General features: G+C 33.3%; 2 protein-coding genes across 2 annotated transcripts; one reads left to right on the top strand and one right to left on the bottom strand.

Moving 5' to 3' along the window:
- Positions 1-5,824: 5,824 nt before the first annotated feature.
- Positions 5,825-12,596, bottom strand: LOC111698710 (protein HGV2). Its single transcript, XM_023469118.1, has 8 exons — positions 12,537-12,596; positions 12,021-12,153; positions 11,462-11,518; positions 9,281-9,382; positions 8,394-8,614; positions 7,035-7,262; positions 6,562-6,692; positions 5,825-6,206 (listed from the first exon to the last, which is right to left on the bottom strand). The coding sequence occupies exons 1-8, from the start codon at positions 12,594-12,596 to the stop codon at positions 5,909-5,911; spliced, it is 1,230 nt and encodes a 409-aa protein (XP_023324886.1). The 3' UTR covers positions 5,825-5,908.
- A 3,679-nt stretch (positions 12,597-16,275) lies between these two features.
- On the top strand, positions 16,276-20,746 carry LOC111698705 (transcription factor BTF3 homolog 4). Its single transcript, XM_023469112.1, has 6 exons — positions 16,276-16,378; positions 18,062-18,167; positions 19,090-19,166; positions 19,580-19,637; positions 20,179-20,400; positions 20,684-20,746. Exons 1-6 carry the CDS (start codon positions 16,334-16,336, stop codon positions 20,710-20,712), a joined length of 537 nt encoding a protein of 178 aa, XP_023324880.1. The 5' UTR covers positions 16,276-16,333; the 3' UTR covers positions 20,713-20,746.
- Positions 20,747-24,676: the final 3,930 nt, after the last annotated feature.

The following is a 24,676-nucleotide window of genomic DNA, read 5'->3' as shown; positions in this document are numbered from 1 at the left end:
GTCTCAAATGATCGAGGAACAAAACCACTGGAAAATTTCGATTCTTTAAATGTTTGGTTTAATGGATCGACGTTTAGAGAAAACTTAGTTTCTAGGCAACGCAGGGTTCCAAAGCTAGCATTCAAATAAGAAAGAATATTATAATATGGATGAATATTAAAATAAGGATGAAAATTGAAATAAGGATTTATATTTTTGTGAAATACACTTGTAACGCCGGGCAATTCGATCAGCTAATATCATGATTTCATGCCAAGCGCGGGTAAACGGCAGGCAACTGTGACAATGAATATTAATACAAGCCTTGGCAATGCCACACACTCGGCTAGTATGAGATAAGAATCTATTTATGATTTAAGTTCACGATATAATTTATTCTTAAAAAATATATATTACCGTTTAAACAAATTTAAAGTAATCTTAATCTTAAGTCTTGATTTCTTACAGCAATATCAAAAAGATTCAAAACTAATATTGTAGAAAACGACTGTAGTACATACACTCATTCAAATTTTTCAGTTCACATTTATATCCAGAGTTTGATGAATCAGGTCGAAGCAAGATAGATCGATTCATCCAACCTCATTCCTCTAAAGTTAAAAACGAATTAAAAATATATCGGGAACAAATCTAAAATTTCGTAAAAAAAAAGTCAGCTCTCATAATCTTAGGAAACGAAGCAATTCCGTTACTATCTAATTAATGGATTATAAAGCGGTGGTTCCAGTAGATTAGTCTGAATTGAGTTACGTTAAAACGTCCTGATGATTGTGCTACATTTGCCGGCCAAGGGATATTCCAGCCGGCCACCCTAACCTCGACCCTATAAAGGATGTCTTCGGCCATTATTAAATACGGCGGCCGGGAATAAACATGTTTCTTATAACCCCTCACGGAGTGTTAATCCGTCCCCCTGCTAGAGGGTTAAGTTGACCCTTCTCTCAGACCTTCCCAAGAGCGCTCTGACCTACGCACGCGCAGGTGATAAGCGCTCCTAGATCAGGTTTACCGGAACAACTCGCTTTATATCATCAAATAGGTTCACGGACGCTTATAGCTCTATTAGTTGTCATCATAATAAGCATTAGGCCCTTAAAAAAGGCATTTTTTCTCCTTAGTTTTTTATTTGATTTATTTTTATATTCAATTGAACAAACAGGACAAATGGTGAGACTTCGGAGACGACTGTAAGCAATTCATTTAGTCTTTTTTCTCCTTCATGGTTCCTTTTATACCACTTTTTTGTTTACTTTCAAATGATTATGTCTTCAAATCGACAAACTATTATTTTTAGGTTGTAATTAAAGTCAGATCCCTAGTAAACTGGGTAAGCCTGTATTCAAAAGCATATTTAATGGTTATACCTTTGTACAGTGAATTTCAAAAATAATTATTTTTTAACTTTTATCAGTCCTAATTCTTATAAATTAACAATATTTGAAATTTCTTTAGTGTCATAAAAAAAATTTCTTGATGGTAAATATCATTTAAGAATTTAAAGGTAGACATTGTATGCCGCGTGATTTAAAGACGACTAATTGATTATAAATATTCGAAATTTACCTGGTTCAGCCTCCAAGAATATTCCACTCTTTGCGCCACTGGGCCGAGGTCACTTCATCATGATATCCTGCAACAAGCTGCGGTATATCATATCCTTCAAGAAGCTCAGGTATGTCATCATCATCATCAACAAGCTTATCATACGCATTTCCGGCCGGTTCCGCCGCGTTGTCGGCCTGTTCTCTTGCATTAACCATCATGGCATAGGATCTCTTGGATTGGATCAAAACTTCGATATATCGGCTCAATTCATCTCCATCTCCAGCTGATTCATCTCCATTTCCTGTGCTTTTGTCAGTATCAGCCATAATTCCCAAACTAATCTCCTCTGCAATAAAATAAATGTTTTTATTCGTGAAAGTCATGGTCAACCAAACAAACGAAATTAAAGCTGTCTTTACATTGAGTTTAAATTAGGTTTTAATTAAGTTAAATTAGGTTAAATTAGGTTTAAATTAGATTTAAATTAGGTTTAAATAATTAATAAATTGGGGTTAACTAAGGTTTAAATTAGGTTTAAATTAGGTTAAAATAGGATAATAAATAAGGGTTAAATTTGGTTAAAATTAGGTTTAAATTAGTTTAAATTAGGTTATGGTTAATTAAGGCTCATTCGGTCTGAAATTTGAGAACTTCCGTTGGCACCGCAAGATCCGAAAAAATATGCGAATCCACGGAATCGGACCAAGGGTGAAAAAATTAACCAAAAACTGCCAAAAAAAACACTAACTCTCAAAACCCAAATCTGAACTAATGAAAAAGAGATTGTAATAAAACTTTCTTGATTTCTGAAAGGTTTATAAAGTTATAACATGAAAATAAGCGAAAAAATAGACGAGAAATTCGTTGAAATTTTTTTGTTTGTTAAAAAAATCCATTTTTTCCCAGTGCGGACTCAGGATCCACAATTGTATCAAAATTAAATGGATCCAAAGCACTGGTTAAGACATAAATATTTTTAACACTGTATTTCCGTCGTCTAATGCAGACATTCTCATAGGTATTTTAACGTACTGTCAGTGTAAGTTTTAAAATTGAACTATTCCTTCCTTCATCATCGGTCCGTAGACGGGATATTACTTTACATTTACTTATCAGATCTTTTTTGAATAAAGAAACTGATAAGTTACGTTACGAAGAAAAGATAAAAGGTTGCCTCAGCTTTTTAATACTTGTTATTATACCCAAGAAGAACATCCTAGGTTGTGATTAAAACCGTGCGAAAAATAGGATACATCGCAATTGAACTGTAATGTTAATCTTGATAAAAATAAAAGGGAAAAGACGGAAAGATATACAAACTTTCTTATCGCCTACTAATGCACCTGAGGATGAAATAACTCATCAAATTATTGCCCAAGAACATAAGAAAGCATTTATTTTAAAGACATTTTAAAATCATGCCTCTCCTCCGCGAATTTCATTAATCGAATAAAAATAAATTCTCAAGGATAGGTCTACTTTTGGACAGCGGAAATACGATGCTATCTCCTTTGAACTACTCCCGTTTTAACTATTGTTCATTTGAACTATTGTTCGTTTGAACTACTGCACGTGGTACCACATGAGTAGTTGAAATGAACAATAGTTCAAGCGAGTAAAGATATTGCTCATTTGAACTATTTTTCAGTTCATTTGAAGTTTATTCATTTGAACTATTGATATTATAAATGAAACATGCACAAGAAAATAGTTTAAGTGAACATTAAAATAGTTCAAATGGGCATAAAATTTGTTCAAATGGACATAAAAATAGTTCAAATGAACTTAAAAATAGTTCAAATTAACAAAAAAATAGTTCAAATGGACATAAAAATAGTTCAAATGAACTTAAAAATAGTTCAAATTAACAAAAAAATAGTTCAAATGGACATAAAAATAGTTCAAATGGACAAAAAAATAGTTCAAAAAGACGTAAAAATAGTTTAAATGAACAAAAAAAAAGTTTAAATGAACAAAAAATAGTTCAAATGGACAAAAAGAATAGTTGAAATGAGCAAAAAAAATAGTTACAATGAACAAAAAAGTAGTTAAAATAGACATAAAAATAGTTCAAACAGACAAAAAAATAGTTCAAATGGACATAGAAATAGTTCAAATGGACATAAAAATAGTTCAAATGGACATAGAAATAGTTAAAATGGACATAAAAATAGTTAAAATGGACATAAAAATAGTTAAAATGGACATAAAAATAGTTCAAATGGACAAAAAAAAAGTTCAAATGAACAAAAAAATAGTTCAAATGGACATAAAAATAGTTCAAATGGAAAAAAAAATAGTTAAAATGAACAAAAAAATAGTTCAAAAAGACGTGAAAATAGTTTAAATGAACAAAAAAAAAGTTTAAATGAACAAAAAATAGTTAAAATGGACAAAAAGAATAGTTGAAATGAGCAAAAAAATAGTTACAATGAACAAAAAAGTAGTTAAAATGGCCATAAAAATAGTTCAAACAGACAAAAAAATAGTTCAAATGGACATAGAAATAGTTAAAATGGACATAAAAATAGTTAAAATGGACATAGAAATAGTTAAAATGGACATAAAAATGGTTAAAATGGACATAAAAATAGTTCAAATGGACAAAAAAAAAGTTCAAATGAATAAAAAAATAGTTCAAATGGATATAAAAATAGTTCAAATGGAAAAAAAAATAGTTCAAATGAACAAAAAAATAGTTCAAAAAGACGTAAAAATAGTTTAAATGAACAAAAAAAAGTTTGAATGAACAAAAAATAGTTCAAATGGACAAAAAGAATAGTTGAAATGAGCAAAAAAATAGTTACAATGAACAAAAAAGTAGTTAAAATGGACATAAAAATAGTTCAAATGAGCAAATAAATTATTTTTAGACTCTGTAAGGTTACTAGCTATTTATATGTTTAACTATTTCATTTGAAATTTTTTTTGTTTAGATTTCATTTGAACTATTTTTTTCTCATTTTAACTATATTTTTTTTATTTTAACTATTTAATTTGAACCATTTTCATGGTCATTTAATTATTTTTTGGTCATTTTAACTAATTTTTTTGTTCATTTTAACTATTTTTTGTCATTTTTTCATTTGAAACATTTCTTTCACATTAAACTATTTTTTTTCGTTTGAACTTGTTTTTTTTTTCATTTGAACTGTTATTAAGTTCAGTTGAACTTTTTTTTCATTTATGCTATTTTTTATGTTCATTTGAACTATTTTTTTGTTAATTTAATCTATTTTCATGTTCATTTGAAAAATTTCTGTGTAATTGTTATCTAATTAATTGTCATGAACTAACTTTATGAGAACTATGAAAAAATTAAAAACTGAATTGGTATAAAATTAGTTCAAATGAGCAAGTATTGTGTTGATTTGAACTACAGGATATGACGTCATGTCAGTAGTTCAAATAAACAATAGTTTAAGTGAACAATAGTTCAAACGAACAATAGTTCAAATGAGAATCCACCCGGAAATACAGTGTAAACAGACGAAAAAAGGAACTAATGGAAGTGGATCTTTAAAGAATATGGGAAGTTTCCTTCAACTAGATTTGTTAGAGAACAATTTAACTGAACAAATTTTTTTCTGAAATTGATTTAAGAACGAATTTAACAAACAAATATTATCAATGCCCAAAAATAAACAAATTTCCATCCTTTAACTTAGTTTGCACCATTAACTTAATATTCATGAACAAATTTATTCGATAAAGTTCTTAAATTTCATATTCCAAAATGAGTCTTATGAAGTCGTATTTTGACCAATTTCTTTCGCTTCCATTAGTCTTTTTACAAAATAGTAATAAACACCGGTTTGCGTCAACTTAGTTTAATATTGACTTCAAAAACACTAAAAACAGAGTTAATAACCAAACCAATAACCTCCCTATTGAGCAGATTTGAAATTAATGTAGCTTACCAAATAAGATTGAAGCGATATCTCTGAATTTCAACAATATAACGCATCTTGAGTCTTTTTATGTTTATACAATACTTGTATTAATGCATATTGCGTATACCTGTCTTCCTACCTAATGCAGTTATGAAAGCGAATTCTGTTCTGCTCTCATTTTAACTTGAATTAATCTGAATATTTAAATACAAATCTATTTCCATTAATAGAGAAAAGAATAAGAGAAAGTTTAATGAGAGTTTAATATTAAGCAATGTTAAAGAATAAAAACTTGCAAGATCATAGCCTTCAAAGTTAAGTATTTATGCGACGCTATTAAAGTGTTCCAGAAAGACGAACAACCATGACCAGTTAAGAAAAAAATATAAGATACATAAATGGTTTTATTTTTAAAAGCTTCACAGGTACTTTGTCCAATTAATAAGATAAAATCGTAATTCATAAAACATCTAATTCTTGGTTTTCTTCGGACTGGCAGAGTCACCGTTTTCCGCCTTGCGCTTTACCGAGATGGCAGAGATGGGCTTAGGCGAGGCAGAGGATCCGACGGCGGATATAGAGCCAAACCCAACCTCTTCAGTGTCCTGCTTGGCAGCCTGTTCCTTCATGTCCTTGGTGTCTTGAATCTTTTCCCGGATTTCGGGGATCAAGGATTCAAGTTCGGAGATTTCGGACTCGCGGGTGTAGAACGCATCGTCGGCCCGGGATTCGTCCTTAGATTCAGTTTTGTTCTTCAAGTTCTCCATCCTAGAATTGGAAAGTTTAAATTTGTAGGCAAGAGACAAACTTATAAGTTGCTATTTAAACAAGTTTGTTTTTATAAAACACTCAACTATGATTCTTAAACTCCAGACGTCTGTCAAGAGCTGTTGACGATAAATACTGAATTAATCCGTTTAAGGGACATATCTATTACAGGTCATTAAATCAAAACAATAAGTTGGTTAACTGCAAGATATTTAAAGCTACACTGATTATTTGCAAAATAAACTAGGAAGAAACCTCAATCTGACATTGACATCTTACTTTCTGTTACTCAGTTCAATATATAGGAGTACCGTTGTAAATCGGAGGATAATTTAACATCATGCAAAATATTAACCTGAGCTGGATGATCTTGATGGCATCCTCCAGAGCTTCAACAGCCTCGTCAAACTTCTCAAAGTGTCCAAGTGCAACACCAAGATGATAATTTGTCTCCGCAATCCGCCTAGAATCTCCAGCATGAAGAACCTAAATATGAAAATTCAAAAATTCAAAGTTTTCCAAAAATCAAGAAAAAAAGTCTCAGTTATTAATTTTGATTATTTTGCAGTGTTTGCTATTTTTCTTGCCAGCAATAATCAGAATACCAGAGCTTTAGGAAAAATCCTTTTAAGCTTAGAACCAGTTTTACATTTTTGGAGAAGAAGTTTGACAGAATGAAAATTTGCCTTATGTTAAATGCAACCTTTTACCAGTTTTACATTAGGCAAGTGCTCATTCCGTCATACTTCTTACTCCAATTCAGCGATTAAAACCCTATAAAATTGATACAGCCAACCTTTTTTTGTAGTAATTAAGTTAAAGACGTACCTTACGCTTAGCTAGACAATCAGCAATATCAGCCACAGCCTGTTCATAATTCTCACTCTCCAAGCTAACCTCTCCAAGCAGGAGAAGGGTCTCACAGATCTTGGTCTCGATCACCTTCTTCTCGTCCTCCTTAGCCTCTGCCAACTTGTTGTTGTAGGCAACCTTAGCGAGCTCAAGCATCTCCCAGGAGAGCTGGAGGTTGCTTGGATCCTCTTCATCCTCAGCCTCCTAAATAAAACATCAATTATAGGGATAATCGACGCAATTTCAAGTTCAAAGCGGTATCATTTAGCATTTCCAGATAGGGATTAATCACTTGTGCACGAAGGGTTTGAAGGGTACCATTGTGAATTAAACAAGTATAAAATAATAGTTCATAGTAAAAAATAAGAATTACTTTTTTTTCAAACCTACAAAAAAATTCAGATTCCTACAAGTAAGTGAATGATAAACTCCCTTAAAGGGAGTGTTCGCGAAAAATGTAAGGGGGTATAGGCTTAATGCGATAAAAAAGCGCTTTTGATCGCTACTAATCTTACTTCTATCTGTTGCGTCTATAAGGAGAAAATTGATAAAGACGCCTCATACCGAAGAGCGTAGTGCCCAAACAAATTGAGGAAGTTGGAACATACGACTTAGACCGTAAAAAAATCAAATTAATATCAAACAAATCATTCAGCTATTACAACCTATGGTCATCGATTATCTTTCGCCAAATTTGTATATATTTAATATTTCATACTAGTTTTGATTTTGTTTTTTTAAAATAATATTTAGCCGACAATTAAATTGTTTTCGAACATTCCTGGAAAATATGAAAATGTCGTCGTCATTACCAAAAATCCTCGAGACAGGAATAAACGTTTTTATAAGTAACTCTCAGATCATAACAATTAAAAATGTTATGAAAAATCAACTATATATAAATGTGGCGAAAGATAATAGAAGACTATAGGTTGTAATATATGAATGATTTGTTTGAAATTGAATTGATATTTTTACGGTCTAAGTCGTATGTTGCAATTCTCAATTTTTATGGACGCCATGTTATTCGGTATAAGACAATTTTCTCCTTATAGACGCAACAGATAGAAGTAAGATTAGTGGCGATCAAAAGCGCTTTTTTATCGCATTAAGCCTATACACCTTTCATTTTTCGCGAACACTCCCTTTAAATACAGAAAAACTCGGAAAAATGAAGCAAGATTAAGTGATCTTAGAAAAGACAATTTTCGAAGAAAATTAATTCCTGATAGAAACATTAGTTAACAACATTCCCACCTCTCAACCCACATTTAGAACTTCTAGAATAATAATATAGGTAATAAACCTATTCCACTGAATTAAAAATATGCAAACCTGTGCTTTCTGATCTTCCCCTTCCTTGGTTTCAGCTTCAGCCCCTCCCACCTCTTCCTCTCCCTCCTTCTCCTTCTCCGCACCCTCCTTCGCTACCTCACTCTCAGCTCCTTCCTTGCTCTCTCCTTCCTTCTCATTGGATTCACCTTCCTTCTCCTTGGTTTCACCTTCCTTCTCTTCCTTCTCTACCTCCTCTTCCTCCTCTTCTGTCTCCTCCCCATCTATTAAAACAAATATAACAAACTAGCCTTATAGGGCGCTTCGCGCCCATCTTTTAAATTAATTGTGAACATGTTCTCTTTGTGTACATCGTAAAACAAAACAAAAAGAATTCGCGGATTTTCACAAAATATTTCGTGGATTTTCAAAATTTTAAAAAATTTAATGAAGGTCGAATTTTGATGGAGACAAATATTTGAAATTTTGATCATTCATAAACCTTCCGTGGTCACGTGATGTCCCACAAAAAATTTGGGCCTGATCGGTTCAGCAGTTTTGACGTTTATTGGATATAAACAAACAGACAAGACAGACAACCAAATTTATATAGATTATTAATAAAAATAATATCACACCAATTATTTTATGAAAATTGAAATATTACATGGTTGAACTGAAACCATAAAATCTATAGAAACATTTACGTTTTTAAAAATAACAGCCTGTCCTTGACATTTATTTAACAAACTACAAATCGATTTTGACAATAATTTTTTCAACCCTTTCCTTGCATAAAAATGTGCAAAAGAATTAAAAGTGAACTAAAATAAAATAGAAGAAACGGAATTAGTGGTAACAGTTAATGCAAAAGCTAATACCCTAACCACATATTATGAATTAAGAGTAGACAAAAATATGCGAGTTATTTGACACGAATACATGCATACCCCCGTTCATGAGCTCCCGCTTCTCTTTCTTCTCCTCAAGGACGGTAAAGTTCTCGTCAAGGGCCTCACCAACCTTCTTCTCTACATCTTCACGTTCCTCCTCTGGAGTACCAAGGTCATTTCGGGCAAACAGATAATTTTAACCCAACCAAGGTCATTTATGGCAAATGGATCATGTCCGAAATTTTCTCAAAACTCGGCAACTTATTTTAAATCGTTCAGTTACCTACCATACCGAAATATAATATTCAAACCTTAGCTTCATCATGGTGAACTGTATTTTTAAAATGTATATAATAATGTTTTAACTTTTGTAGAGTAGATATACCCTAATTTTGCCCTAGAGGAGAACCAAAACTCGTTTTATAGGTTGAGTCATGAGTCTAAAACTAAAGAACAAAAAGTTTTGACTTAAATTTTAAGTTCATGGTTAAATGCCACTTCTCGACTTAATTTAAACCTGAACTTAAACCGTGAGGTTAAATATTTTTGCATGTAAACCCAAAATACGGTTGTAACTCGAAATATGTTTTGTTTTCGGTTACGTAATCAGCTTGGAATGTGTTAAGTGCCAACCATGGTTACAAAAAAGGTTTTATTTTTGAAAAAATTTGTTTGAAAAATAACAGTTTGCAAAAAACACTCTTGGTTTACCTAGGCAAAATGTTAACCCAAGCAAAAGTTACAAGGCAAACTTGAACTAGGCAAAAAGTTACAAAGGCAAAATGTTACCTGGGCAAAACTGAACTAGACAAAATGTGGCTAGGCAAAAGTATCATTTTATACCAACCAGGGTCATTTAGGGCCAAAAGGTCATTTTTAAAACAACCAAGGTCATTTAGGGACAAACAGAGGTTATTTTAATACAACCTAGGCCATTTAGGGGCAAACAGATCATTTTAATCCTACAGTCATTTAGGCAGGCAATGAAGGTCATAGGGGGGCCAACAAAGGTCCATTACGGGCCTACAGAAGTCATTTAGGGGCAAACAGAACAGGGGCATACAGAGATAATTTAAACCCAACCAAGGTCATTTAAGGGCAAACAGATCATTTTAAAGTCAGGCAACCAACTGTCATTAAGGGGGCCAACAGAAGTTAAAATAAGTGTATTAGATTCTCCCCCCCCCCCGCCAGGAGGGGGGGAAGAAATCAAAACACAAAAGAGGAGGGGAAAAGGGAGGGAAAAGGGGAAGGAGAAGGGGAAAAAAGGAAAGAAAGGGGAATGGTAGCAGGAATGGGTGGGGAATGGGTAGGGAAGGGAAGATAGGGAAGAAGTGCACAGGTAGGATAGGATTTAGGTAGGGAGGGAAAGAGATAGGTAGGGAAGGGGAAGGTTGGGAAAAGGAAGGTCAGGAGGGAAAGGGGAAGATTGAGAGGGTAAGAGGAAGGGTTAGAGACTGACAAAAATAGGGATTAAGAACTCAAAGGGACACTTTCTCTGAAACCAGACAGTTTCACAAATTATTTTCAATGCTCGGCGCACAATTTAAAAAATAAAATGAAAAAATACCCCTTACGCAATTATTTTTCAAAATAGTCTTATTCAAAAAAAAAATTGAGAGGGGGAAAATATTAAAATTGGAATTATTTACACCCCTGGCAGTCACACAGGAAAATTAGGTCATTTAGAGCTCAAACAGGTCATTAAGAAAGAGGTTAATAGGGCTAAGAGAACCTACGGGCTAAGAGGTTATTAGGACAAATGTCATTGATCAAAGACAACATAAGGCAAAGAGGTTATTGTGACAAAGAGGTTACAAGGGCAAAGAGATCACAAGACAATGAGGTTATCAGGACGAGGTCATTGGGGCAAAGATAACACAAGACCAAGAGGTTATCGTGACAAAGAGGTTACTAGGGCAAAGAGAACATAAGGGCAAGGTGTCATAAAGGCAAAGAGCTCATTAGGAAAAGGCTCATTGAGAGGTTATTCAGAGCCAACAAAAACCAATTTAAGATTCCACGAGAGGTCTTATGAACAAACTAGGGAATTCAAAATCTTAATTACTAAATAGGAGAACCCCAGAACAATTACTGGAATAAAAGAGAAGTGCAGTGAAACAAAAACCAGAAAAAAATAGATTTTTTAGAGTGCACACGCTGAACTACAGAAAGTTAGAGCTACTAGACAAAACAGTGCTTTAACAAAAACATGCCACGTTAAATAATTGAACCAACCTGTCATCTTCTCAGGATCTTCAACCTGGGAGTTATCACTGTCCTCACCATCAGGAACTAAACATAAAATCAGAATTAATTTAATTTATCTTGCGTAACTGCAAGATACCAACATGAACGTTCTCAGTATAAAGCAAAAATATGAACGATTGAAAAGATTGTAGTGAGGATAATTTATATTTTCAGCCTATGGAAGGACGTCCCATCTATGATATGTTTCAACAAATAAAAAACTGCTCGAGGCCTGGTGAAATTGAGGCGAGGAACTTTCAAATAAATATATTAGAGAACAAAAAAAATAAGATAAGCTCATGGAAAAAAAAAGATTTAAAAACCGGAATCGGATCTAAAGACAATTCTTTAAGCTTCACTGATCTCTAAGAAAAGGGGAGCATTTAAAAATAATTTCTTATATTTAAACATTTTTATTATTATTATGATTTTCCCCGTACTCATGGAACCGCATATTTTTGCGAATCCGGATCCAATTCATAGCCAGTGTTGCGAATACACCGGATCTAATTCTTCCACACTATACAACTTGAAAAATGTTCCATACCTCCGTCCAACGCGTTCCCAAAAACACCGGATTCAGCTCTTGCCATCTCGAGAAGAGCTTTTCCATAATAATAATAAGCATCAGCACACTCGTAGGCAGCTTCGCCAAACTCGGCAGAGAGCAGCTCACAAGCCTAATATGTTATCAATAAAATATATTAAACTATCTTGGGAAACCAACTTTGCCTAGAGAACTCTAAATGTTAATAAAGATCAGAACAATCCAGTGGTTCTACAGAGTTCCCGATAAAATGAACGCAAATTGGTTATGCATGATCGGACATCTAACAGACAAACTAACGAGAGATTACTGCTTAATATTTGTAAGTATCAAACTATTTTATTTCATTTTTGCAAATCAACAATCTCTTTAATTCATAAAATTGACTCAGAACTAGATAATACAGTTAACTAAATCCTCCCGTAAGCCTCCAAACCAAGGGGNACAAAGTGATAAAAACGTTCCAATAATAAAATTTCACCTTTCTTCTTTACTTGGAGATGCAACACCATTTACTTTAGTGTTGGGAGAAGTGTTTTCAGTAGCAGCGATCTTGTCAGCGTTAGAAGCAGTCATGTTGAGAGGAATCTGAAATAATATAACAATTACAAAGGTCAATACATCAATAATTATGCATTAAACTTAACAGCTCTTGGAATCAGTTTAGTTTCATTCTTCATGATTACAAGTCATGGTTAATTTAGACAAACGGAATTTGGACTTTCAGAATAGCTTAAACATATAAGCATATGACGACTGATCCGCGAATTTTGTTTAGAAATGTGCAAAAAAATTTTCTTCTTTGTTTTAAAATGTAAACACAAAGAACATGTTCACTTTTTGAATAGATGAGCCTAATATTATTGTAAACACCTAGATTACAAACAGTTTATAAACTAAAAAGTTGAGTGTTGCGGCCTAAAAATTTTTGTTGTTTTCTGCGTATCAGCTGTTTTCTGCGGTAATACCGGCTTATTTCCCGCCTTTTAGAAATGACGTCATTTCCCGGGCCCCGAAATTTCTATGTAAAGAAGGATGGTGTATTTTTGGGCCTACCCCTATCCGTTATACAGCCCATCCGACCTACTAACACGTGGTTCTACAGCTACTATTGGTCCGATGCACTGTAGGTTGGATGGGCACTTTTAAAACAGCATATTGGTACATCCGACCTATATAGCTGGCAGTCTTTTGAGGGAGGGAAGGCATACCTCCCCGCACAGCTTCCGAGCCTATTTGCGGCTGCAGTGCGCATCCCTAAAGCCCTGCTAACCCGAAAACCTAAAAATACAAAAGTCTCTAAATAGGTTTACATATTTTTAGGTATTTACGTCAAGATTTGTGTGATCAACTTTTTGGTCCAGACCCAGCAAGAAAAATACAAAGAACAAAGGAGAAAAGGTGCACCATTAATCATGTCACTGAGTTCTAAACCGGAACTCCGTTTCTCAAAGAACGGAGGTTTGGCGGTATTCTGTACGGATGTGATTGAGGTGCACCGTTCAGTGCACCGAACGGAGTGATTTGCAGTGCACCGTTTCTATTCCTATNCTCTTGAAATATAACTTTTCAAAGTTTAAATTCAGTCCTCTGCCTTGAATATGTTTCAAATTTTAAATATGTTATTCATTGATTTTGCAACAAAAAAAAATATTTTAGTTTCAGGGGAGTCATGATATAATGTAACAGACAGTGTAAATTGTGCACAATCTTCTATGAATTCTTATCTTTTGTGTGTAACCAAGTTTATATTATTTAACATAATTATAATACAGATCTACCAGATCTAACCAGAAAACTTTGAAATATAAAGACAACATTGTAGGAATACTAAAGTGTATTTGATGTTGTTAGGACTGCAAATATTTAGTTTTACTGGTAACTTGTCAAATCATTTATTAAGTGAAATGGGCGCGCATGTTTACACTGAAAAAAATGCTGTGTTCCTTGGACTATTTAAAATCATAACTTGAGTCTAAAAATTATCTTCTTATTCTGAAATTTTCTGGTTATCACTGTTTTTAGTAGCCAAAACTTAATATATAATTTAGCATAATTTAAAAATTTTAATCTAACATAATGAGAATCCCATAATTTGTTCGGATTTTGATGGTTGAAGTTGTAGAATTGATGATTTTAGCTAGTCAGGTAAGTCATGAAAAATTCTCTAATAGGTTGAAACATTAAAGAGCATCTCTTGACTTAAATAACTTTGCTTGTTATGGGTCCTTTTGCAGATCTCATGCTGTATGGAAGATTAAAGTTGAACTAATTATGTGTCTCTGCATTTTAAAGGATTGATAACATAAATAATTCATGTGTGATCACATGTGTTGTCTTGTCAATGAACTTTTTTAGACTGGCTGCCCAACCAATCCCTGCTGGTCCTGTCCCCCACATTAAAACCTTTTTTCAATAAAAGGAATTCCAATGGAGCTTCTCTTGTGGAAAATTCTCCTCAAACGGAGGGAACAAGGAAAATTCTCCAAAAGAGGAGGAAATGAGGAGAACCATCCGTTTTTGGTGGAAGAAAGGAGAACTCCACTTAAGTAGTAACTGAAAAGCTCTCCTGAAGAGGACTCCACAAGAGGTGGAAATGAGGAGGATTCTCCATTTTCGGTGGATAAAAGGAGTCCTCCTCTGGAGGAGGACAAGAGGAAAGCGGAGTAGATTATCTTGATGGGGAACTTGCAAATATTTTCATATTTATCATACCAAGCAATTTTTTAAAAAGTGGTAAGGTTTTCCAGAAATTTATTTTTATGAATAATTGCGTATACTTTTTACAAAGTAATTTTTTTGAAGTTTTCGGTTTTTCTTAACATATTTTTTTAGAGCTTATAGTTTGATGTAAACCTAAAATATGTATATTTTGGAAAGTTTTTAGGTTTTTATACTATGTATCTTTACATATGTTTTCAGTTATTTCTTTACTTAAAAATTGTATTTTTTTTAGAGTTTACAAGTTTGAGGCAAACGTTACCTAAGAATATATACTCCTCCATAAATAAAAGAAAGTGTTACGCGTAATTACGAGAAATTACGCGTATAACGTAATTACGACTGGAAACCCTAGTAGTTAGGTAACCGTAAAATGGTAAATTACCAAAAGTATTTTGCAATATATTTTTCTTAGAATAGGATTTAAATTGTCGGGGCCCATTTTATATGTGAAGTCTAGAACCCAAAATAGTGAAGAAAGCATGTTGAAAAACATCCGCATAAAGGGCAGAAATTTGCTAAATTTGAATTAATAACGTTAGATTTAAATACAAACTCTTGTGAAAACGTGTCATTTTACTTAACTTTTCTAAAATTAAAATTAATCTTGAAGATTATAATTTGGTGTTGTGTTTGGGTTCTAGGCTTTAACAGAGCCGGACCACGAGTATGAGAAAGCCCGCCATTTTGCATTAAGAGACGAAATTTTTGAACAGTTTCATCGTTTGAGCGTGACTCGTGACTGATCCTAGTTGTGTCGGTTAATGTATTTTTAGATATTATTATCTTTGTGTTTCGTAGTTGTGTTTAAACATGTGTTAAACTTATTGTTTAATCTTCAATGCATTTTTAACTAAAAGTAATTTCACTAACACGTGTTAATGTATCCTGATGTAGTTTTTTTTGTTTTGTTTGTTTAGAGCACTCCAAAACGTTCTCTAGGACAGACCCAGCCTGTCCTAGCCGCAGCGCTCGGCCTGGAAAGTGTCTTAACTATTGTATAGTAGGATGTACCCTAATAATCTGTTATCCGGGTCATCAATTGTTCTTAATCTTTATTTGGTATGTCATGTTGATATGAAAGATCACAATTTTATAAATATGGGTTTATAAGTTGTATTTTTTTGTAATTTGAAAATGCGCGAAAAATTATTATGAAATCCACAAACTTTTCTTATTTGTACTGAGGCTGCAATTTAAAAACTTTGGCTCTAGTCGAAATTCCTTAAACCTGAATGCAAGGCCCAATCTTCGACCCATCTCTGACGACAGCTTGCACGTGATTTGACAGCTGCAAGATCTTCGGCCCGACTTAATGAGTTTGGCCATATGAAAATAAAACCGACCTTGGTTTACATGAATTCTCTGCACTACGCCTTGGACTTGTTAAGCTTTTTCCCGGGGCTATACAGAAAGTTTAAGAGGTGTTTGGGCACCATATTTGTTAATGATCAGTATTATTGATACTTATCGAACTTGAATGTGTCCTGATTTCTTGTAATTACTGTCATGCTGCGACTGAATGGATATTTGTTAACATATTTACTTTCTCTTAATTTGATGTTTTTATATTTTATTTTCAGAAGTACAAGATGAATCCAGAAAAGTTGAAGCAGCTTCAGGCCCAGGTTGCAAATGTAAGTTTATATTTTTGGTAGGGGATGTAAATAATGTTTAAGATTAGGTCAACTTATCATGATTGGGTCTTTTCTGAATAAATATTAACGTACAAACTTTTTTTCTCACTTTTTCAGGGGTTAAAAGAAAAATAAGGTACAGTTTAACATTATTTATTTTGCTTTAGGGCTAAAATTTATTTATTTTAAATCCCTTTAAAAACGTAGTAACCAGCGTCATATTTAAATATCTGTCAAAATTAAACATTTATTTTATCACATCTTTCCGTTGGACTAGAACTTTTGATTCTCCCTTGCACCTTTACCTTGTCAAAATATTCTGATGAACAGATCTTGGACTAGAAACATGGATCATAATCCCCTATTGCAACTATTTAGGGCAATGTCATTGTCTTAAATAGCCCAATCGGGATAGGTTTACGTATTTTGCAGTCCTATTCTTTATTATAAATATTTTTACTTCTCATGGTCGCCCAAAGGAGGAACTAAAAGATGCGATGGTTTCTCTGAAAACTAAAATTTTGCTTCGTATTTTTAGAGAAAGCTTTTGAATAATAGGTTGTATTTAACACTATTCATACTAATTGTCTTGTGCAGTTATGTTTTCTACACAATTCTAAGCAATTGTCCTGTGTAGTTTGAACGTCCTATAACTTTTACACAATTCATACTAATTGTCCTTTGCTTTTTGAACGTTCTACAACTTATACACAATTTTCAGTAACTGTCTTGTGCAGGTTGAACGTCCTATAACTTCTACACTATTCTCAGTAATTGTCCTGTGCAGTTTAAACGTTCTACAACTTATACACAATTCTCAGTAACTGTCCTGTGCAGGTTGAACGTCCTATAACTCCTACACAATTCTCAAATTCACACTTATTGTCCTGTGCAGTTTGAATGTCATAACTTCTACACAATTCATACTAATTGTCCTGAGGCCGTTTCTTCCATAAACTACATTGGTCGACAACTTGACGTCTTCTATATTGGTCGTGAAATGTACGGAGAAATAGTGTTTTGTTCAAACGCGTTCTTCCATGAGTTATCAGTGTTTGAGTATTGTCCGACCATAAACACATACATATGCGACCCCTATCGACGGAAAGAAAGGGAAAGCTTATTACTAACTTGATTTGAACGCGGCAAACTATCTTAAACTTAGGAAATTGTACTTGGAATTAATTTCAAATTCATAATGGATCTTAAAAACAAGACACTGCAATCAATTTATGAAATGAAATCAGAAAGCTACTTTGATTAGTGCTGCCACCTTTTCTCAAATAAATCATGGCCACAGTACGGCTAATGCACGGCTAATGATCCAGATACCGTATGGCGTGAGAAACTCTGTCCTTCCATGAATAACTCACGGGAGACATCTAGCGGCCAAATTATCGTCCTCCAAAGTACGTTAACTACACGTCCACTATCTATAGAAGGACCGGCCTCTGTGCTTTTCGAACGTCCTACAACTTCTACACAATTCACACGAATTGTCCTGTGCAGGGCTAACGTCCTAAAACTTCTCCACATTTCACACGAATTGTCCTGTGCAGTTTGAATGTCTTAAACCATGAAATCAAGTTATTGCCCTTAATGTATCTGAACTGAAATAATTGTTTCTTAGTCGTATTATCTTTGATCTTTCTATAATCTGATTGATTGAAATAAATTTCTTAGGTCAGAATCGGTGGAAAGGGAACAGCTCGACGAAAGAAGAAGGTTATTCACAGAACAGCTACAACAGATGATAAAAAACTACAGTCCAGTCTTAAAAAATTGTCAGGTAAGAGCTAATATAAGTTTTAGCGATGAGTTGGTTTTTTAAATATATAAACTTGAAGCAATGTTTATCAAAGAATATCTACAGAGTGCAGAATCTAGAAGTACTTAATCGGGAATATCTCTATTATTAAATTTTGGATGGCCTAATGGTGCAATTTTAATTTGGAAACTTAATTTTAACTGAAACGATGTAACGCAATTCAAAAATTTCAGTTTTTTCTCCTCGAGTATAAATGAAAGTAGCAAAAGGATGTTTATAACTTGTCGTTTTTTTCAGCAGTTAATTTTTTTAAAAAACTTTTCCCCCTCTCCAAAACATACACCCCTGACGAAATACAGAGTCACCCGTCAAAATGAAGACTTGACGAGACGACAGAACAAAATTTATACCGCCGTTTCCTGAAACTTCATGGTGCCCTGCAATTGTATACTGGTTCCAAGGATCCTTAACTAGATAATTAAATTTAGTTTAGAAGATCTATATCTACATTAACCTTGTAATCGTCAAATTTAAGAGGTTTTGATTTACAGTTTTATTCTTACCGTGTAACCCAGAACCCTGTTTGTACAGTTAACTTAAGTTGTTAGTTAATATTCCAGGAATTGAGGAAGTTAAAATGATTTATGTTAACTTAACACTTCCTAGAATTGACGAAGTTAACATGATAAAAAAAAGTCAATTATATTTTCTGAACTGAAGAATTCAACATGATTTATTATGGTCATATGTAGACTATACCTGACCCTGGAGAAAAATCATTGGTTTTCATGAACCATAACCTGAATATTAGTTAAAAATTTCCCCGGAAATGATTTATGATGTCTACTATATTCCCAGAATTGAAGAAGTTAACATGATTTATTACGATTAGCTAACACTATTCCTAACACGAAGTAAGTTAACAAGATTTGTTTATGTTTAGTTAACAATATTCCCGGAATTGAGGAAGTTAACATGATTAAGGACGACGGCACAGTAATTCACTTCAACAATCCTAAGGTAATGTCTCACAGAAACTCATATTTTTGTAATTGCTAAAAATTAGAAATTGAACGTCGAAAGGCAATTATTGACATTTTCCATAAAAATCGTTAATTTTTCAGTTTAGTCCCCGCGTAGTCTGAGCACGTTATGTTGTCAAAATGTTCAACGTGTAGCAGGCGTAAAAAGTGGTCAGAAGGTTCTGAAACGGAATTTTTTTATTTGTTTGACATTTGTGTGGTTTCTTATCTTTTGAAATATGCCCCAGGTGGCATATTTCAAGTTCAGCAGTTACTAAGTCATCGTATAATTTTACTCATTGTCGTTCAATTATTAAATATGAAAACTATTTTAATTAGGGAAAAGTTAAGGTTTTGTTCTATTTTTTTCGGATGGGAACAAAACAAATTTAGTGAAAAGTTTGTTTTTAGGTTCAGGCATCTCTTGCAGCCAACACATTCGCAGTCACAGGGCACGCAGAGAACAAACGTAAGCATTTTGATATATCGTTTTATATCGACAGTCTTATAAGTTTCTACATTTTGATCATCCTAGAAGAATTCCGTTTTTTTTTTTCTGTTGGAATAAAATTCTCATGCGTTTGATTGAACACTGAGCTTTCTACTTAAAATAGGAACTACTGATCAATATGAATGCGAGGCGTCGTTCTACTTAATTATAATTTCTGTTTGTAAATCCGATCACAACAAATGAACTCTAGACCTTTTTGCTTCAAATTTTGATAATAGACTTTCAAAGCAAAAAAAATCCCATTAATCCACAACGCATTTCAACGGCGGGAGGAACTATGAGTACCCTGCATTGAAATCCTGGATTCACAATCTTCAAGAATTAAATAGTTCATCCTCAATTACTTAAATACTAGCTATTCCTTAAAATACCTCACTATCGGGTTTCAAGGGAAAAATTTAACTTCTGAGTTAAACTGGAATCCGGAATTACTCGACTAGAAAATTAATCCCTTAATTATGGATCGAATAACTGGTTTTGGACTTGATATTTTTTAAAGAAATAACTGAGATGCTTCCTGGAATCCTGAACCAGCTTGGAGCTGATAGTTTGACCCACCTCAAGCGTCTCGCCAGCGCAGTCCCCGGCATGACCTCCGGCGGCGGAATCCCCGACGGAAACATGGCCGACGATGAAGTGCCAGACCTTGTGGAAAATTTTGACGAGGTTTCCAAGAATGAAACTGCAACGGAGACCGCTACCGAAGAAAAATCCGCAGCAGGTATTAATCTTAAATAAGACGATTCTTCTGCTGTGCATAATTCAGATTTCAATGGGATACATATTAAACAACTGGAGTCCGCCAAAAAAAAGTATAGCTTCATTTCTTCAGAAACTGATATTTCAGATTCACAATTGAATTTTATTTGTCTGAGGTATGTTTGAACAAGGATTAATTTCATTACTGTCTCTGAAAGAAGGGAAACTATGGCTAATCGTAACTTAGCTAACAGTTTTGTTTTTGTTGCTTGTTAACGTGTCTTTATAGTTTATTTTATTTAAAGAGGATAAAGATAGTTCAACCAAACTGTAGCCACGTAGTGTTGGTAAGCCAAGGAGTGATTTAGTTAAAATCCCTTAAATGAAGTGTTAATTGAAGATAGCTCTACGGCCCCTTAAATGAAGTGTTACTTGAAGACAGGTCTACGGCCCCTTAAATGAAGTGTTACTTTAATATAGGTCTACTGCCCTTAAAGCCTTTGAAACATAATTATAAGTAACCCTCAATTGATACAGTAGCATGTCCAAATTAAGAAACTTTGATCTTGGATTAAAAAGATATTCCTAGTTTTGGCATCTGAATTGACTTAAGGACTTGCATATGCAGGAGAGACAAATGATATTTTCACAATTCAAGAAATAACAAGGAAAGGCTAAATTGCTTAGACAAGTAGGTTTTAACAAAAGTTTTCTTGCAGCAAATGCTAGGTTTTTCGAATATTATGTCCGTATTTTGGCGTTAATATGATAAGGGATGCTCTATATTTCGGGTTCATTTGTCTTTAAACGTATTCCCTGTACTGAACACCGAGGTGTATGTACTCCAGTCGTTTTCTACAATATTAGTTTTGGATCTTAATATATGTACGCTCAGCGAATTAAATCTACATAGAAAATTGGACTTTCTAGCACTAAGAGAGATGTAAAGAGAGAATAATATGATGTGAAATAAATAGTTGTCGGAACTCGCAAAGATAGCCCGTGTTCATAACATATTTTCAATTTCAATATTTTTCGTCACACCGGAATATTTCCTTTAAGTTAATAATTCTTTAGCGGGAAAAGAATGAACGAAATTCCGTCCAAATTTTATTAACATTCGCTCCGTGTCGTCTTTCTAGTAAACATTTTAGTAATCGTAGTTAACAATTGCATTTTTTACTCAAGAACTCTCACGTCAGATCAATATATGAGAAGAGAACAGCTTGACGGACAATAATTAATTTTGTTGGTGAAAAATCAACATTTTTCACGATTAAATTCTAAAGCAATCTTATTTTGTCCGCACTGTTTTTTAGAAATCTGAATTGTGTCCTAAGGTTATAGATGGTCGAAGTTTTAAGATTCTTTGTTAAGAGTTCAGAAACAAGTTCCCATTTGTTTGAGGAAATTATTTCACAATCAACCCAGTTATTCAAGGGATGCATTTTTAAGGGTTTTATTCGCTTGCAAGTAGGATAGAAATTAATTCTGAATTTACCACTAGGTATCGATAAATTTGACGATGATGTCCATATTTTTGCCTCTCTTCCCCCTATCGTCTATCGGGTGACAATTCATGAATTTCCTAGTAAATACTTTCTCAACCGTTAAAATCTTTTTTCTTAAAACACAAATTAAAATCTACTACGGGAAGAACTAAAATAATTCGGAATATTTTAAATTCATCCTGCAAAATAACTATTAATGTAACGGAAGAGCAGTTATTAATATGACATTAAAACTTCAAATATCAGAGCAGAAAATTCCACAAGTTTCTTTAAGCAATTTACTGTAGCAGCTAAAAAAAATCGCGAAATTTTCGCATTTTTTCGCTTAATTCATTTTCGCGAAAAAGTTTGCAAAATGCGAACGAAAATTTTTGCCTTTTTTCGCGAAACGTTTCGTTCGCTGCAAACCGCAACTCCCATGACCCCAGAAGCTGAAGGTTTGTGGACGAACATAATTGAACGTTTTTACCTGAAAATCACCCCCCCCCACAGAAATTTTTTACCCCCTCCTAGAAAAATATCTTGATGTATATCAAATTATTGGTTTATGAAAACCCCAAATTTAAACCAAAAAATCCGCAAAAATGTTTAGTTTATTGGAGAAAGATGTAATAAAGGTAACTTGTAAAATAACAGGTAAAAGCAAACTTTTTACTAAAAAGGGTTAGCGAAGCGCTCTTAAATCCAAGTTATATAAATTGCTCCCAATTAATCTCCCAAAATCATTATCTACACCACTACACCTAATAGTAAACTAATGATGAACAACACTATAATGATGCAAATATGAGGAAGGCGGGAAGCGTTAATGATTGTTTGTTTGGTTTTATCCATAGTTATAACACCATCTTAAAATAGAGGGGGGGGGGAGCCACTTTTAATGTTTGTTTCCTTACATTCATGATTCCCTGCAATTGTAAACGTATTAATTTCTTATTCAAATCATTAGATAAACCAAGAAAAGACAATATTCAAAGCAGAAGGCTTAAATAACTTAATGATATCGTCATTTTTTAAGAATTTCACAGTCTTACTCTTTGTGGTTAAGTCTGTATTATGTTAAGACAGTATATAGTAAATACGGTTTGTTAACGATAGCATATAAAATGAACTAGCTGGGCACCAACTGCAGAGGCGTAGATAAAGATTCTGTGAGGGGGTGGGTAAATTTGTTTAATTTGGCGCGTTTCACCTCCCCTAGAAATTCCCTCCCCCACCCCCCCAAGAAAAATATCTTGATGTATATCAAATTATTGGTTTGATTTGCATTTGATTTGATTCTGGCATTAACAAACTCGTTCAAAGCTTAATTTCCTACTTTTCAGCTTTCACCTTGTTTTATATCTATCATTAAAGTCATTAATTTTACATTAACTACAAAGATCTGTAAAAAAATTGTATTTATTTTATTCTGTTATTACTGTTAAATACATATTATTAAATACATACTAACGTAACAAATAGGAAAAAGATGTTACTTTTTTAAATCTTTAGAAAAGCTACTCTGCAAAACTTTGAAAAAATGTTGTCTCTGTTATTGTAATCTTTAAAAAAAAAGAACAACATGACAATTCATGAATTTCCTAGTAAATACTTTCTCAANCTAGGGAAAAAATAAAAATCAGCAGATTGAGAGTCTATATCTGCAGGCTCAAATAAATATATAATGTGCATCCAAAGAGAATAGAGAGGAATTTACTCGACAAAAGTGTAAAACGGCCATTTTGTTGTACTGTTTCCATACTGCAGGTGTACTTCGCATATTTGTGCTCTTTCACCTTTTGGGCCCTGAACATATTTTCCCAAAAAAAAAGAGGTCTCAATAATTATTTTATTTTCTAAATCCTTTTTCTCTGACAACCTTTCATGCACACGTGGAAAGAAATCAATCTAAGTTTTTTTCATTAAACATTTCATTAAATTCTTTAAGCATATTTCTATAATTTTAGGCATTCACTTTACAAACGACGATTTTTACATTTTAATATTTAATAAAATTATGTTTTAACTTTAGCAAATTTACGCTCGTTTAAAGTTATTTAATAACTTTATAAAACAAAGAAGTTGGAATGGATATGTCCAGGGATTATGTATTAGTGTGATGTACTGCGTATAATTTGTGAACATTTACATGAATTGTACACTTTAAACTCCCATTCAGGCTGAAAGAAACTGACAAAATTCATACCGAGAGATTATTTAAATTCCACTCTAATATATTCTATTCTCTTTGTTTGCATCACCTCTTGAAATGAAACTATGAAATAAATATATGATTTTTTATAACCGCAAAAACTTCTACTTTCATGAAAAAAGTCGTCTTTACACATGTTTTTTAAAAGGTGTTAAAAGCAGACTAATCAACAGGAAATGATTTTTTTCAATGGAGCAACTTTGCGGAGTTGTAACTTTTAGGGGCAGTAAAATCCCTGCTTTTCAGGGGGTCATTACCTCCAGGATTCTAGGGGGGGGGGATCAACCCGAAGATTCTAGGGGGGGTAATTACGCCCAGGATTCTAGAGGGTAAATAACCCAATAACCCCCCTGTATGTATAAAATGCCTTATTTTTCGCATTAGCTTTATGTGAGGTAAATAGAAGGTAGTTAAAGTAGTAATAATTTAAATTTTAAAAATAAAGATGTGTATTGATTTGTATATAAATGGTAGAACTCAGGGTAGTGGCAAATTGAAAAATAAATTCTTGAATAAATGTTGATAAAAAAGGTTCAACTTGTCGGTGGTAGTGAGGGTAGTGGGGAATTGAAAAATAAATTATTGAATAAATG

Source organism: Eurytemora carolleeae, unplaced genomic scaffold (genome assembly GCF_000591075.1).
Source record: "Eurytemora carolleeae unplaced genomic scaffold, Eaff_2.0 scaffold258, whole genome shotgun sequence".
NCBI lineage: Eukaryota > Metazoa > Arthropoda > Copepoda > Calanoida > Temoridae > Eurytemora > Eurytemora carolleeae.
This window is presented reverse-complemented; position numbering and strand designations above follow the sequence as displayed.